Source organism: Myotis brandtii, unplaced genomic scaffold (genome assembly GCF_000412655.1).
Source record: "Myotis brandtii unplaced genomic scaffold, ASM41265v1 scaffold520, whole genome shotgun sequence".
NCBI lineage: Eukaryota > Metazoa > Chordata > Mammalia > Chiroptera > Vespertilionidae > Myotis > Myotis brandtii.
Window position 1 is genome coordinate 901,760 of NW_005369827.1, and position 15,735 is coordinate 917,494.

General features: G+C 38.2%; 1 protein-coding gene across 1 annotated transcript in view; it reads right to left on the bottom strand.

The window, feature by feature from the left end:
- Positions 1–3,097: 3,097 nt before the first annotated feature.
- SMIM14 (small integral membrane protein 14) overlaps positions 3,098–15,735 on the bottom strand; it is a 43,214-nt gene continuing 30,576 nt past the window's right edge. The window contains exons 4-5 of the mRNA XM_005877447.2: positions 6,499–6,641; positions 3,098–4,376 (exon numbers count right to left, since the gene is read on the bottom strand). Coding sequence (XP_005877509.2) covers positions 4,344–4,376; positions 6,499–6,641 — 176 coding nt within the window. The 3' untranslated portion in view covers positions 3,098–4,343. The remainder of the gene's footprint in view (positions 4,377–6,498; positions 6,642–15,735) is intronic.

The window sequence follows — 15,735 nt, forward strand, 5'->3', positions numbered from 1 at the left end:
ACTACTGATGGAGTGAGTGGCTGCCACCGGGCTGGTGGGCCACCAGGATGGGTCAATCAGCTGAGCGGCCCTCCTGCTGTGGGAGCGCACTGACCACCAGGGGGCAGCTCCTGCATTGAACGTCTGTCCCCTGGTGGTCAGTGCGCGTCACAGTGACCGGTCGACTGGTCGTTTGGTCGCTTAAGCTTATATATCTATAGACTAGACACCTGATGCATGAAAATTTGTGCAAGAGTAGACCTTCCTTCCCCTGGCTGCTGGCATCGGCTTCCCTCCAGCACCCAGGACCCAGGCTGCTTCCCTCCTTCTGCCGCCCTCATAATAAAGGGGGGGGGGGGGGGAGGAAATACCCTAGGAGTGTCACACAACTATATCAGGGGCCCTGGCTGGCTTCCCTCCAACCCCAGCTTCATCAGGAAGGACCTCTGGAATGATGTTCGGTCTAATTAGCATGTTACCCTTTTATTATTATAGATTGTGTGTTCTCCACCCCAAGTCCATAATTTTCAATGCTACCTAGCTGCCCAAGATTTTGTTAAGACTTGTATTTTCTGATTTGGCTTTGGCTAACAGAATCATGCTTGATTGAAGCTTGAGACTGCCAACTTTCAATAGGCTGTTGCTAGTAAAAATGGGAAAGTAAGAGAATGTTGACAAAGGTGCAATGGGAGACAAAATAAAGTGCAGTCTTTAAGGTTGTTAGATAAAAATGAAGACTGAGAACATTTGCAAGGATAAATCTTAACCCTTTTATTGGGGGTGCATGCCCTGGTGTTAGATTTACATCTGTTCTGTATGTTGTAAACACAAAAATTGTACTTGCTGGATTAATTGTAAGGCCCAATACTGCTATTATAATGTTAATGTATTTCTTATAACCTAAAGTTCTCTTTTAGGAAAGTCTTTTTTAAATATATTTTTATTGACTTCAGAGAGGGAGAAATAGAAACATCAATAATGAGAGAGAATCATTGATTGTCTGCCTCCTGAATGCCCCCCTACTGGGGATCGAGCCCACAACCAGGCAGGTGCCCTTCATGGGAATCGAGTCCAAGACCCTTTAGTCCTCAGGCCGACACTCTATCCACTGAACCAAACCGGCTAAGGTAGGAAAGTCTTTAGTTAGGGGTAAAAAGGCTTACAAAGAAACTGTTTAATAAAGGATGTTAACATTTTACTAAGCAGAAGATACTTGGTTCTCTTCCAACAAAAGCCAAACAGAAAACAATGAGTGTTACTAACATTTTCTATTTATTCATTAATAAAAAGTGCATAGTACAAGCCCTTTATCCCAATCCAAGTACTCAGTAAGAGATTACAATAAACTCTGGATGGCACAGACATGATTTGTTTGGCATGATTAAACATTTAAAAACAGCAATTAACATTTAGCATAGCATATGGCCACTTTCCTTTTAACAAAGTAATCATCAGACATGGTAACAAATACATGATTTTTCATTTAGAAATATTATAATGTTAAAACTAAACCTACTAATTCAACAACAAAAATTTAACTCATTAACTGTAAACTCCCATTTCTCCTTCAAGTTGCTATTTTATGTCTTAAGCTGAGCTGGTCAAAGTTTAGCACATATTCATTTAGAGTGAGACTTTCATTCCGAGTGAAAAATTTCCAATGTTCCTTTGAAAATGTAAGAATTTGGTTATTCCATAAACACTATCATATTACATACCACACAAAGACACTAAAGGTAACTATGGAATAGCTGAACTTCATAGTTACTTCGGAAAATCTCTACAAGTTGTTTAAAATATGACTTGCTGACCAGGGAACAGTGCTTGGATATCTACATGATAAAATCTTTTACTACACATAGTTCCAATATTAACTTTTTTTCCAAATGGAAAGCAAAAAACAAACAAAACATTATTTTGCATAAAAGGACATTAAATGGCTCTAAAAATAAATTCTGAATGGCATTTGTGGAATGTTTTAAGAGCCTGCAGTAATTAAAATGTGAAGATTTATTTTTCTTTTTTCCAGATTATTTAAAAATTCTTGTAGCCATAATTCAGGTGAATGTTTACAAGCCAAGTAATGAATAAGAGTGTGCTTAATAAAAAGGCCACATGTGGAAGCTTTAAGAATTAAAAAGAATATAAATTACTACTTAGGTTAATAGGAATACTTTATATGTAGTAGCACACTATGTTTTTTTAGAACTGCAGATATTTTACAAGCAAAAAATCCAAGACTAAATACTCCACTAAAAACTTTTGTTACTAATTAGATGATCCATATAGGGAAAGGTTAATATTCTAGATGTTCTGTCAATTAAGTGGATGTGACAGAAATGAAGAACTAGGAATAAGAATCCAGATTTCCAGGTCTCTAACTAACACTAGACATTGTTTCCATGTCACAGCCACATCTTCTACCAAAGCCAATTCTCAATTATTTGTGAGCCGTTGATTCAGTGAATACATCAGGATCCTTGCCAGGATTTCTAGCAGTTTAGAGAACAGACTTAGGATGTAGGTGTAAGCCTTCAAACTTCAGGGGGGCAAGGGCAGAAACAGGAATGCTTATAGGCATTTAGCTCCATCTTACGCCATTCCTGCCTATTCTGCTTTAAATACGATAGTAGCTATAGAGCTGGGAAGGCTTCCAATACGCCACAGCAAGAGGAAAAACCGTAAGTCTGTGGTATTTATTTATCCAGGATTTGACTTACCTGTGTTACAATACCCTTGATTAGACAAGTAATTAAGAATAGGTTATACTACTTCAAGAAGTTGAGCACAAAGCCAAGATGCACAGGAGGAATGCAAGCAGTCAATATTGGATTATATAATGAAATGAAGCCCTTACAATGTTTATGGCCCAGAATATAATCATAATAAAGGGGGGGAAATACCCTAGGAGTGTCACACAACTATATCAGAGACTCTTAAACAGTACAATGATTTTGAGAAGTTTATTCAATTCATACAATTTCTCAAATCAATACAGTGAAAAGCTAGACAAGTCTAGGGGGGGAACTCCTTACATTGATGGCAAAATTTCTTCTAGCCCCCATAAATCCTCTGTAATCACTTGCTAGAAAAAAATTCCATAACCACATAGGTGATGCCTTTTTAAAATGCCATTTGTATTCATTTTCTTTCAAACTAACCAAAACAATGCAACCTTTTACTTTTCATACAGTTCAAAATTTTGCCTATATTTCCCCACCCCAATCCATTCCATTACCAAAATAAGAATGAGATACAGGGTAAGAAAAAAATCCTTGATTGTTCCTCATTTTTCTCCTTTTCCCTTGGAGTAAACCAAGAATTTATTAAATATTTTTAAAAGTCAGAAGGACCACAAAATACTCAAAATTTATTTTTCTTCAAAGGAAAATAGAGTAAATAAGCAAATAGCATTCAAATGTCAGTAAGCAAACAGGCTCCCCATACAGTTAGCTTTAAGAGTTTCATTTAACAGGGAAGTGTCTGAACAAAAAGGAAGCTTTCTGAGAGGCACTCATTTAAGAAATAAATTACAGATTAAATTATTACTGAATAGATTATACCTGGCAAAGGCAAAAAGAATGAACTATTTTCCTCCTTTCATGAACCTTGTAAGGCTAGTTAATATACAGTGGCTTCATATGTCATATAATGGGCTGAAAATCATCCACCATATTTAAATCACATTTATTTAAAGTTTTCTTAATATTAGACATTTTTATGGGAATGAAAACCTTAGTAAACAGTTATATAATTTATTCTCTCCTCCTTTTCTAGTCACATAAGCCAGTTGTAATGGATGATGCAGATTTCAGCTGTAACTTGTAAAATATTCCAAAGGCTGCCACAGTCCCAAGAACTGCTACCCACACACAAATAAACTACCAAGGTAAGTAGAAATATAGTGTGGTTTTAATTTTCTTTCATAAAACCTCAGACAACCCCAAATAACTTTATAAATAGCCTATGAAAAAAGCAACCTTAAAATCTATCAAAACTATTTAAAATATTTAAATGCAGAGATCTTAAATTTCCTTCAATCAGGCCAGAAATCATCACCAAAATTGTGATCACAGTTACAAATAGAATGAATGGAATGTTTGAGTTTAGGGTAACCAAAAAGCCCATGTAATTTTTTAAAAATATAATCATTTACTCAAATACACCGTGAATAGGAATGGTGATAACACAGGAGGCAAAAATAAGCTTGCAAATGAAATGTCTAGAAGCTCATGAAAACAATACCATCCCATATTGCAGATGCAAAAGGAAGAACAGTTCTAATGGGGTTAAGAGTACTCTGGTCATCTTCGTTCATTTGGTCGTGCAAGGTGTTAACTATTTTCACTTCCCATATCGCAAAGTTAGTCCACAGGAGGGGCTGGTGGATCTTGTCCCTGTATTGGAGAAAAATTATAGAATTGACTTCTTAAATCCCAGTGCAACCAATCTAACACATTTAGTAAGAACTGAGCAGCAGTGTCCCCCAACTTCCCACCTCAAATCATATTCTTACTAGGATTTTTTCATACGGTTTTGCACAAGGGAACACTAGATTACTAGTGTTTCACCCATGTTTGTCTCATTCTTCCCTGTGCTATGGAAGAAAGGAAAATTGCTTAACAGTGGTATGTTTTGGATGAAACTGCTCTCCCTAACAGCTCCAGAGGTGATATTCAAACTAATAAAGGTAGTCTCTTCTCTCTTGCTAAGGTGATGGATTGAGTACAGTACAAGATGAACTCGAGACTTGTTTCTCACTACAGAATGTCAATGAGGACACACATGGCTCCAGATGCTATTGGCAGCTATCTAATGAGTACAGAGGGAGCCCATCTTGGAATGAAGCTGATGGTATGATGAAAGAATTGTCTTTGACGGCACTGTTAAACTTTCTAAACACTGACTCTACCTCTGGATTTTCTGATGTGTAAACCAATAAAGCACTTATTTAAGCCAGGTTGAGCTGATTTTTGTAACTTGCAATAGAAAGCACCTGAACTGTAAAGGGAATATCAGTACTTCAGGAATCTTCAGGAAGATTCTATTTATTTACTCTGACATGCTATGAGTCTCGAGGAGAGGGTGGTCAATTTTTCTACTTGGAATTATTCTATATGTTTTCTTGCTTCTTAGAGCAGTGGGACTACTACTACTAACAATGACCTAAGGCTCAGAGGGCTGTAATCTTGTCATTTTTAATGGCTTCTAAATTAGTTTATTAAATTGGATTTCTTTAGCTCCAAGCAATGAGGAGGTAGATCTTTGATATAAAATAAAAATGTATATAGAAAGTAAGAAAAAGGGCTAAGGAGAAAGCAATTTATCAAGACAGCTGTTTAATGGCTAATCCCCTCTCCAAGACAAAAACAAAAATAAATTTAAGGCTTTTTTAGATAGTGCTAATGAGGCCTTCTTTCTTAATTGAAGTCAGTATGTTATATATCTAAATGTTCTAATCCTAAAAAAACTAAAGCACTGACCAATTAACATTGCACATTTGCTTTCTCTTGCATAAGAAATTAGGTTAACTGAACTTTTTTATATTAACAACACAGGATTAAGGAAAAGAAGCAATTATTTTAGGAATTCCACATGGTGAAGGTTGAAGGAATTTGTGGGATAATTTGATGTTCAACAAATGAATCCATCACAGAAATATTTTAAAAGAGATATCCAAATTGAATGAAAAAATAAATAAATAAATGCTGGTTCTGAAAATGATGAAAAGGGATCCTTTAATGGAGGTTCTAGTAAAGACAGTACCGAGAACTCTGTACTGTGTAGAATTCTAGTAGAAGTAGAATTATGAAGTATTACATTTTCAATTTCCCTTTCCTCCTGTGAGAAAACATGATGAAGTGATGTTTTTCATATAGAAAATTCTAAAAATGGTTTTAATCATGACTATCAAAATTTATCGACATGGGTGATTCCTACCTCTGCTTTTGCCAGCTCAGTTGATTATTGTGATGCAGAATCAGAAAAATGAGTTTGAGAGAAATAGGATGGGAAAACAGGATTTAGCCAGATAGACTCAGTGTCTTTACTGTATTTAATAGCTAGAACAGAGGGGAGAAAATGGAGTGTGGGTAAAACCATTTCAATTGCAGCTAGTAAGAGAATTCAGGGAGCTGGAAACATGACAGGCAAAGAATCAACTGAGAGGTGGATAGAACTGGGGAAGAGGACTGAGATCTGAGAAATATTGCTGTAGATTATCATAAGCTGAATCATTTTTAATGTTTCTCGTGTGAGTGAAAATTGGAATTCATTTTAAATTATTTTTGGGCTACTATGCTTATGTCTGTATGTAAATGCTATGAACACGAAGCCATTTGAGGTTGCAAGATTTACTAGGATGACAAAGGAAGAACTTTAACTTACTCCATGAATTAAATCTTCCTTTTGCTAATTCAGATCTTTCAGTCAAAACAAACTCCCCCCTCTTTTCATGCCATTACCCCCCCCACACACACACACACCTCTTTAAATGGGTTTCTAATCAACAGCACTTACATTATGAGGACTGGTTGGCTTCCCAGTTAGATTGGATCCTCGAAGATTAGGAGGTCTCAGTAGAAACAAGATCAATGCAATTACCATCCAGGCCATTAAGATCATGGTAATACTGATGCCATTATCACCAGAGGGTCCTGGTACTAAAGGCAAAAAAAATATTTGCAACAAAAACTGGAGCATGATTATAATATTGTTAGATAAATGTAAAAACAATTATGTTTAAATGTTAACTTCAAAAACTGTAGTAATATAAAAAACTGTAGTCATAATTTAGAGGAGTAGAATTATGAAGTATTACATTTTCAATTTCCCTTTCCTCCTGTGAGAAAATCTAAATGGTAAAGTGTATAAAATAGTCAAAAGCCAAAACCTACTAAATGAAGATTTAAAAATATATATATATTTTATTGATTTTTTGCAGAGAGGAAGGGAGTGGGATAGAGAATTAGAAACATTCATGAGAGAGAAACATCCATCAGCTGCCTCCTGCACACCCCCTACTGGGGATGTGCCCGCAACCAAGGTACATGCCCTTGACAGAAATCGAACCTGGGACTCTTCAGTCCACAGACCGACGGTCTAGCCACTGAGCCAAACTGGTCAGGGCTAAATGAAGATTTTAATAGTGTAGTTCTTAATATCTTGGAATAGAATCCTTAGAGAATTTGATAAAAATTAAGGGGACCCACTTCACTGTAAATATCTATGTATACAAATTCAACAATTTTGCATATAATTGTGGAAAGTTCATTGTCCCACAAAGCCATTAATCTAGATATATTGAGATCTATGGAACCCAGGTTAAAATTATCTGATATACAATAAAGACACTTACTTTTGGGGAAGGAGGAATTCTGCATTTTAATTACAGAAGCAGCAAGAAAAAAAATAACAAAGCTTAAGGAAAAAGGAACATCTGAGTTATATAATATATAAATTAAAGATCCCTTTAATGATATTCTCAAACAGATATTAATTTGGCCTTTTTTGCATAAAGAAGTTGGATTCAGATGTAGATATTTTAAAGTCTATGCACTTATCAAAAGAAATGTCAGCCCTAGCCAGTTTGGCTCAGTGGACAGAGAGTCGGCATGTGGACTAAAAGGTCCCAGGTTCGATTCCGATCAAGGGCACATGCCCAGGTTGTGTGCTTGATCCCCAGTAGGGGGCGTGCAGGAAGCAGCTGACCAATGATTCCTCTCATCATTGATGTTTGTCTCTCTCTCCCTCTCCCTTCCTCTCTGAAATCAATAAAAAAATAAAACAACAACAAAAATATTCCACATATTAAAAAAAAAAAGAAATGTCAGGTGTGCGTATGTATATATCATTTTTCTCTGCTCCTTGAGGCAGCCATATTTTATTTCATTCAAAATAACAAGTACCTACCACAGTGCCTGGCCCATGGTATGAGCTTCAAAAACTTCGAATAAATGAAACAAATTCTTACTGTACTATATTAGAAAATTCAAGTATCAGAAATGAAAATTACAGAAGATTAAATTTCTAAGCATAATATCTCTAGTTGGTTATTAAAATAGGCTGTCAAGACTATAACTGTTGCCCTAACCGGTTTGGCTCAGTGGATAGAGCATCGGCCTGCGGACTCAAGGATCCCAGGTTCGATTCCGGGCAAGTGCATGTACCTTGGTTGGGGGCACATACCCAGTGGGGAGTGTGCAGGAGGCAGCTGATGGATGTTTTTCTCTCATCGATGTTTCTAACTCTCTATCCCTCTCCCTTCTTCTCTGTAAAAAAATCAATAAAATATATTTTTTAAAAAAAAGACTATAACTGTTTGGTTTTGTTCTCCTTGCCTCAGGAAAAAGTAAAAGAAATCCATGCAAGATGCATTGCACTGGGGTCCGTGGGCCCAGGACTCACTCCCAAGAAAGTGAAGGCCATGAGGGGTGGCATTGCTGAGGCCACAAGATTAGTGACCAAAGGGGACAGTCAGGCAAAGGGTTGAGCTAGCCCAACAGCAGGCTGGATAGGAATGTAGCCTCGGTCTGTTCCAACCCCAATCACTTCCCCAGAAACAGCTAACATAGTATTCAGTCACCAAAACTGCATTACTCATCACACAATGAATCAGCAGGTTTTTTTCTCTATATACATATCTTTTCCTTGGTTCCCTCCTATTATACTAAATGTGCCTCTTTTATAACTAAAACCAATTTCTCCACTTGAGCTTTGGATCCCATTGCTCTTACAGAGGATCCACTATCTTCTCTCTTGTGTATTCAACACCCCTTTCTCCATTGCAGCCAACCCAGAATCACTTAAATGTGATCAAGTTTATCCCATCTTTAAAAAAAAATCCTCATTTCCCCTATCTTAACCCCTTTCCCTGAGCTAATATCTTGAGAACTGTCTACAGTTCACTACCTCCCATCACGGCTCTGGTTGGTATCCACCTCCATCGTCATTTGAACAGCTTTTCAAAAGGTCACCTATGACACCGCCATCAAATGTTCTTAAACTGTGGTATACATCAGAACCATTCAGCAGCTTCTTAAACTAAAATAACAAGCATTTCCCCTGTCCCACCTTCTATGTCCCACCAAACTGGGTCTCCATTCATTCAGCTGCCTTGGCCAGAAACCTATGAGAATATCTTTTGTTCTCTCTCAATGATCTTCTATTTAACACATCATGAGTTTTCTGTCAATTTTACTACCTTAATATCACTCAAATCTGTCCAATTCTAGCTCTGTTCCCACACTTGCTCTAGCTACCTTCACTTCTTGTCTGGTCTATTGCAATGGCCTCTCAGCAGATCTCCCCATACCTACTCTTGCCTCCTCTAATTCTGTGCTATATGCTGATCCAACAGTGATTTTTAAAAAGCAAATACTATTTATTATTTCATTACTAATCAGCAAAAATTTCAGTGGTTACTTTGAACCAAGTATTATCTCTCTTAATCCATTTAACAATTTTATTTTATGGTAGGTACTATCATATCTTCATTTTATAGATGAGGACACTGGGGGAAAAGGGATTAAATCCCAATGTCATATAGGTGGTATGTGGCAAAGCTGGGACTTCAATACAAGTATTCTCATTCCAGAACCTGTGCTCTTGACCTCTTTGCTATGTCATAATCTCTGACAATATCACATAGTGAGGCAGACCTCTGAAAATTACTAGAACTGTAGGTAGTAAAGTTGGAAAATACAGATTTAAAAATAATTTTTTATAAGAAAGCTTATAAATACCTGTTAAGTAAAACTAGATTTAAAGTTAGCCAAAGAAAGATAGCTGTACATTATCACCTTATAGTGTCCCTCTCAGAAATAAAATATTAATTAATTGTATAAACCAAAAGTGTAACTCCAATGCCAATTCTTATTTTCTTCAATTTGAAAAACGAATCCTTTACTTTTTTATATTCTTTGTAAGTAAAAGATTCTGAAGCTTCAGAGTTGAACCTCAGATCACAAATTTACTAATTCATATTTCTGGACCAAGCAGCCCTGACAAAAGGCCCACTCCTTTTTAAAACTCTCATAGTGATAATATGACACTTGGTTCCCTGTAACTGTCTCTTAGCTTGGTTCCTATTGCAGCCTTTCCTTCCTGCATTTTGCTGCCAGAAAACTCTGCTCTTAACACATCTCTGCTGACCAACCCAGTGACTCACTCTGTTGCTTCCACTCTGAACTCTTTCAGCCTGGCCCTTCCTAAGATTTGACCTATTCATCAATATGAACTCTTATCATTTCTCAGAAAAAGCATCCTTCTCTTTAGCCAGTGGTTCCTAGTCTGCCTGTGCATCAGGATAGCCTGCAACAATATCAACACCACAGATTCTAATTCACACCATCTAATTCAGAAGCAACTCAGGGGTGGGGTAAGGAACCAACGATATTTTCAAAGCTTTCCAAATGAATCTGATACAATAGTTCAATACTAGTTTGGCTGACAGCATTTGCCAACTTTGCAAACTCAGCCTTGGGGTACTCATTATTTTTCCCATCTGACATGTTCTTATACTAGTATACAACCTCTATTTATTCTCCTATATCCTACATCCCTCTCTCTCTTCTGTAAAAATTTCCATTTTCTCTGACCACTCTTTCCTTTCTGCTCTGGACTAGTATAGCATTTCTAGTTTAAAGAAATGGTTTCCTATTTCTCCTAATTAAGTCATTAACTTTTTAAGAATTGAGACCACCTCTTAGCTATGTAATCCATGCCTCAGTTTCTTTAGCTGTGAAATGGAAATACTACCATCATCTCAGAGAGTTGTGAAGGTTGAAATGATCAGTACACGAAAAGCAGTTAGCACCATGCCTGGTACACAGCAGGTATTCAATAAACATTAGCCATTACCAGTATTAAGGTCAACTACAGCAGAGAAATGACTGAGTGCAGATGGATCCTAGTGGGAATAACTAGCCTAGATAAGATGGTGAAGTGGGAATGGAAAAGGGTCAAATACAAATGGTATTAGGATGGAAGAAGCACACTTGGTGATTGACTAGAATGGTGGGAGGAGGAGGAAGAAAAAGAAGTGAAGGACACCTCTAGACAAGGGGTGGAGAACCTGCCCTCAGACCATATAAGGCTCATGAAATCACTTGGTCTGGCCCTGCCATGGCATTAGGGGTGAGTTAATTGAATGTCTGACCAAATATAGCAGGCTAATTTTTAAGTTGTTAATTTTGTAAGGCCCATGAATGATGTTATAAATATACAAATGGCCCTTGGCAGAAAAAAGATTCCCCACCCTTGCTCAAAGGGTAGTAGTATGCAGTTGAATTTCTCCATTTAAAAGGCTAAATGGATATAGCTTTCCTAACCTCCAAGGTTTAATAAGATCATTTCTCGTATTTTCCACTAACTGAAAGACCCTCCTAGGAATAAAGGATAACAGATGAACCAGCTCTTGATCATAGTCAATGTTTTTCATTTATAGCAGTCCCACAAAATTAAGATTCGCTCTAGAATTTACTTTCACATGGGCATACCGTGCAAGGTTATTAACCCTTTGAGTGCCAACCAACATCCTAGGAACTATGCTAAAATTGCCAAGGCATTTTTGCTGATTTTATAGCAGTTTAGGAAAAAAATTATGAATCGCAAGTAAATGAAGTTACATATTCAAAAACTTAAGGAAACCTTTACTACATTGACATATTTAGCAATATCATCATCACTAATAAAAGCAGACTTAGAACTGGACGCCATTTCGAAGCTTTGATAGCGCTCCGGGCACTTTTGGCGAAAGACAGGAGGAGCGCGAGCGTGCTCCCCGGCACTCTAGGGGTTAACAAAAAAAAACTAAAACAAACTAAATGTCCATCAAGAGTGTCTGACTAATAAATTATGGTATATCTGTATAATAAAATATTTTAAAGCTGCAAAAAAAAGTTGAAGTTTCCATGAGATATGCTATTTTTTGACAGAAAAAAAGCAGAACAGTGTGTCTAAAAACAAGGGGCAAATACACATTTTGCTTGTACATGTATATGAAATTCTGGGAAGATATATAGAAGGCTAATAACACCTAGAGATTTTTAAAAAATATATATTTTATTGATTTTTTACAGAGAGGAAGGGAGAGGAATAGAGAGTTAGAAACATCGATCAGCTGCCTCTTCCACACCCCCGACCCGCAACCAAGGTACATGCCCTTGACTGGGATCGAACCTGGGACCCTTGAGTTCGCAGGCCGACACTCTATCCACTGAGCCAAACCAGTTAGGGCAACACCTAGAGATTTGATGGGTAGATGGGAGAATGAGTAGGATGACAACTTTTCACTTCATGAAGTCTCCGAACAGGTATGCTATTCAAATTCCCTGACACTGTATGCAGGTAATACAAACAAATGTTAGGAGCAGTTATTTTAAGGTCAGTATGGAGAGGTAAATGGACCTTTAAATGACCTGGCCTCTGTGCTTTTCACTGTTATAACCTTTAGGCACATATAAATAATAAGGGGAACATCAAGTGGAGGTTATAAAATCTGTTCCCTCACTACCCGGAAATTATTTGCCATAAGAGGGTAAACAGCCCTAGCCTTTTTGCTTAGTGGTTAGTGTTGGCTGAGACTAAAGGGTCACGGGTTCGATTCCAGTCAAGGGCATGAACTCGGTTGCAGGCTCGATCCCTGGCCTCGTTGGGGCTGTGGGAGGCAACCAATCGATGTGGCTCTCTCTGTCTCTTTCCCCCCTTCCACTCTCTCTAAAAATCGATGGAAAAAATATCCTCAAGTGAAGATTAACAACAACAAAAAAGAGGGCAAATACTTTTTAGTCCTGGCTGGGTAGCTCAGTTGGTTGGAGCATCGTCCCGATACTCCAAGGTTGCGAGTTCTATCTCCAGTAAGGGCACATATAGGAAGCAACTAATGAATGCATAAATAAGTGGAACAACAAGTCTCTCTTCTCTCTCTCCCCCCCCCCCCTTTCTCTCACTTCTAAAATAAACTTTTTAAAAATGAGGGTGAATGCTTTTTACTCTATTGTCTGGAAAGATGTCAAATCATAAAAATGCAAAAGAACTTTGTACACCAAAATACGGTGTTGTGTTTTCCTTAAGGGTTAAGTCTTGGGTAAAACCAAACATGAGTATTAAAAAAAAAATGCCAGTCCGGCGACAGTGGCTCAGTTGGTTGAGTGTCATCCTGTGCACGGAAGGGTTGCCAGTTCTTCGGGGCACATGCCTGGGTTACGAGTTCGATCCCAGGTTGCGGCGTGTGAGGAAGGCAGCCGATCCATGTTTCTCTCTCTCTCTCTCTCTCTCTCTCTCTCTCTCTCTCTCTCTAATCATGTCCTCAGGTAAGTATTAGGGGCAGAAATAGAACAGTGGGGACTAGCTATAATTATAAGAAATATTAATCATGTTCTGTTAATTGTGATTGTTCTGTTCTGATTAGAGAAAGCACATTCTAACCTGGCTGAGAGCTGTACTCCAGCCAACATCAGAATGCAGTCCATCCTCCTCTTCCGAGAACGGCCCATCATCACGGAAAGATTAACCACCTTGTTGCTGAGACAATCTGGCTCTAGAGGCACCGACCTTTGCCTGCCCTTTGCCACCCCAGCCCACATGGCCTGTAACCTGTAACCATTACACCTTGCCCACTTTCCATGCCTGCAATTCCTACTTTCCCATGTAATCTTTGTCCTTCTACCCAATATGAGCAGCTGGCTTATGGGAAGGGGTAGAGCAGGTTTTTAAAAAAATTGATTTCAGAGAGAAAGGGAGACAGAGAAAGACAGAAGCATCTGATGAGAGAGAATCACCAATAGGCTGCTTTCTGCATGCCCCAGACTGGGGACCAAGCCAACGACCCAGGCATGTGCCCCTAGCGGAAATCAAACTTCGATCTCCTGGTTCATAGGTCGACGCTCAACCACTGAGCACACCAGGTGGGCAAGAGCAGATTTTTGTGGATGACCTGCTGCTCTCCCATACTGCTGGCATTATTGGAATAAACGCTCATATATGATTCAACCCTGTCTCAGCTTAATTGGCTCAAGTAGTGACAGGCAGCCCAGACCCATTGGTTGTCCAGTTTCATAAGAATTAAAATAAGAAGAAAAATAAAAAACGATGTCAAATGGAATATTACAAAGAAGCTATTAACTTAGCTGGACACGGGAAGATGAGAGAGTAGAGAAGGAAGTCTATGAGGTGGCAGAGCCTAAGGGATTATTTCTGTAGACTTTTATAAGTTTTCACTGGAAAAGTAGAACTACAACAGTGAAAGTGGACAAAGCACCAATAGGCTTTAAGCCTGTAATTTTGGGGATTATATACAGCAGCAATTTTTAACTGGTGTGTCACAAGAACTTTTAAAACATGCAATACCTGACTATTTATTCAGGGGCACTGACCTGTATTCCCTTAGATTGTCAAATAAAAAAATGACAAGAATCAACACAAAAACAATAGCCATCCAGTGTGAATCAAAATTATACCTATTTTTTGTCAGAATGGCAAAAAATACATTTTTTTGGTGTACCGCAGAATTTTAGCAATTAGTTTATGTGTGCCATGAGATGAAACGGTTGAAAATAGCTGGTTAGCAGTAATTACATTGTCCTCAGTACAGCTACCCGTTTTCATGCTGATTTACTTCAACAGTAAGTTAGTGATAGAGCTGGTTACCATACAGCTCTATCTGATAGGCAGTCTTTCAGAAGAGTGAGCAGATTTGTTCTATACTATTCTAGAGAGCAAAACTGTGGGTGTACATCACAATAAAGTGAAATGTAGCTCAATATAAAGAATCACGCAGCAACTAGATCTGTTAACAGACTGCAACTAGATCCTGCTCCCACATGAAGTACTGAGCTCCCTAGTCAACTACATCATCTCAAATATGCAATTCTACATGGCAGGCATAACAGGTACTGTGAAACTGTGATATAATTCAAAATATATATTTGGCTTTCATCCTGGTTCCTGGAACAGAGATCTAAAACCTTGGAACTTCCTGAGTGATAGGGGTGATAGGAATATCTTTTGTTATTCATAATTAATCTCTTTCAGCTATACCTGAGTTTATGCTAATGAGGTGACTCTTGGTGGGCCCCTAGCTTCAGGATAGGGGCTAGCTGCCCAGGGTTTAGACCAGGTGATTAGAGGGTTGGAACTTTCAGCTCCACTCCCTGACCTCCAAGGAGGGTAGAAGTTAATCACCAGTGGCCAATGATTTAATCCTTCCCACCTACATAATGGAACCTCCATAAAACAATGGGGTTCAGAGAGCTTGCTGGCTGGTGTTCACATCAATGTGCTGGGAGGGCACACCAGAAAAAGACATAAGAGTTCTGCACCCCCCACCCCACCTTGCCCTATGCCTCTTTTCCATTTGGTTGCTAATAAACCAGTGATAGTAAATTACCTGTTTTCTCGTGTTCTGTGAGGCATTTTAGCAAATTATTGAACCTCAGGAGGGGAGTCATGGGAACCCTTGATTTATATTTTATGAAAACAGCAAGAGCTCACTAGGGAACATTTAGAATAAACAGAAAAGTGATTCTATTACCCAGAGGAAACAACTGCTTGCCTTAAACCATTAAAAAATATGGCTCTCAGAAAGGATTTCCAATAAATGCTAAAAGAACTGGTAGGAAAAAACTGGCAAATATGACCAAATTAATACTCAAGGACTAGAGCTTGCCTTTATATTTAAATTAAGGAAGTGGCCCTTGCAGGTTTGGCTCAGGGGATACAGCATCAGCCTATGGACTAAAGTGTCCCGTTCGGCCG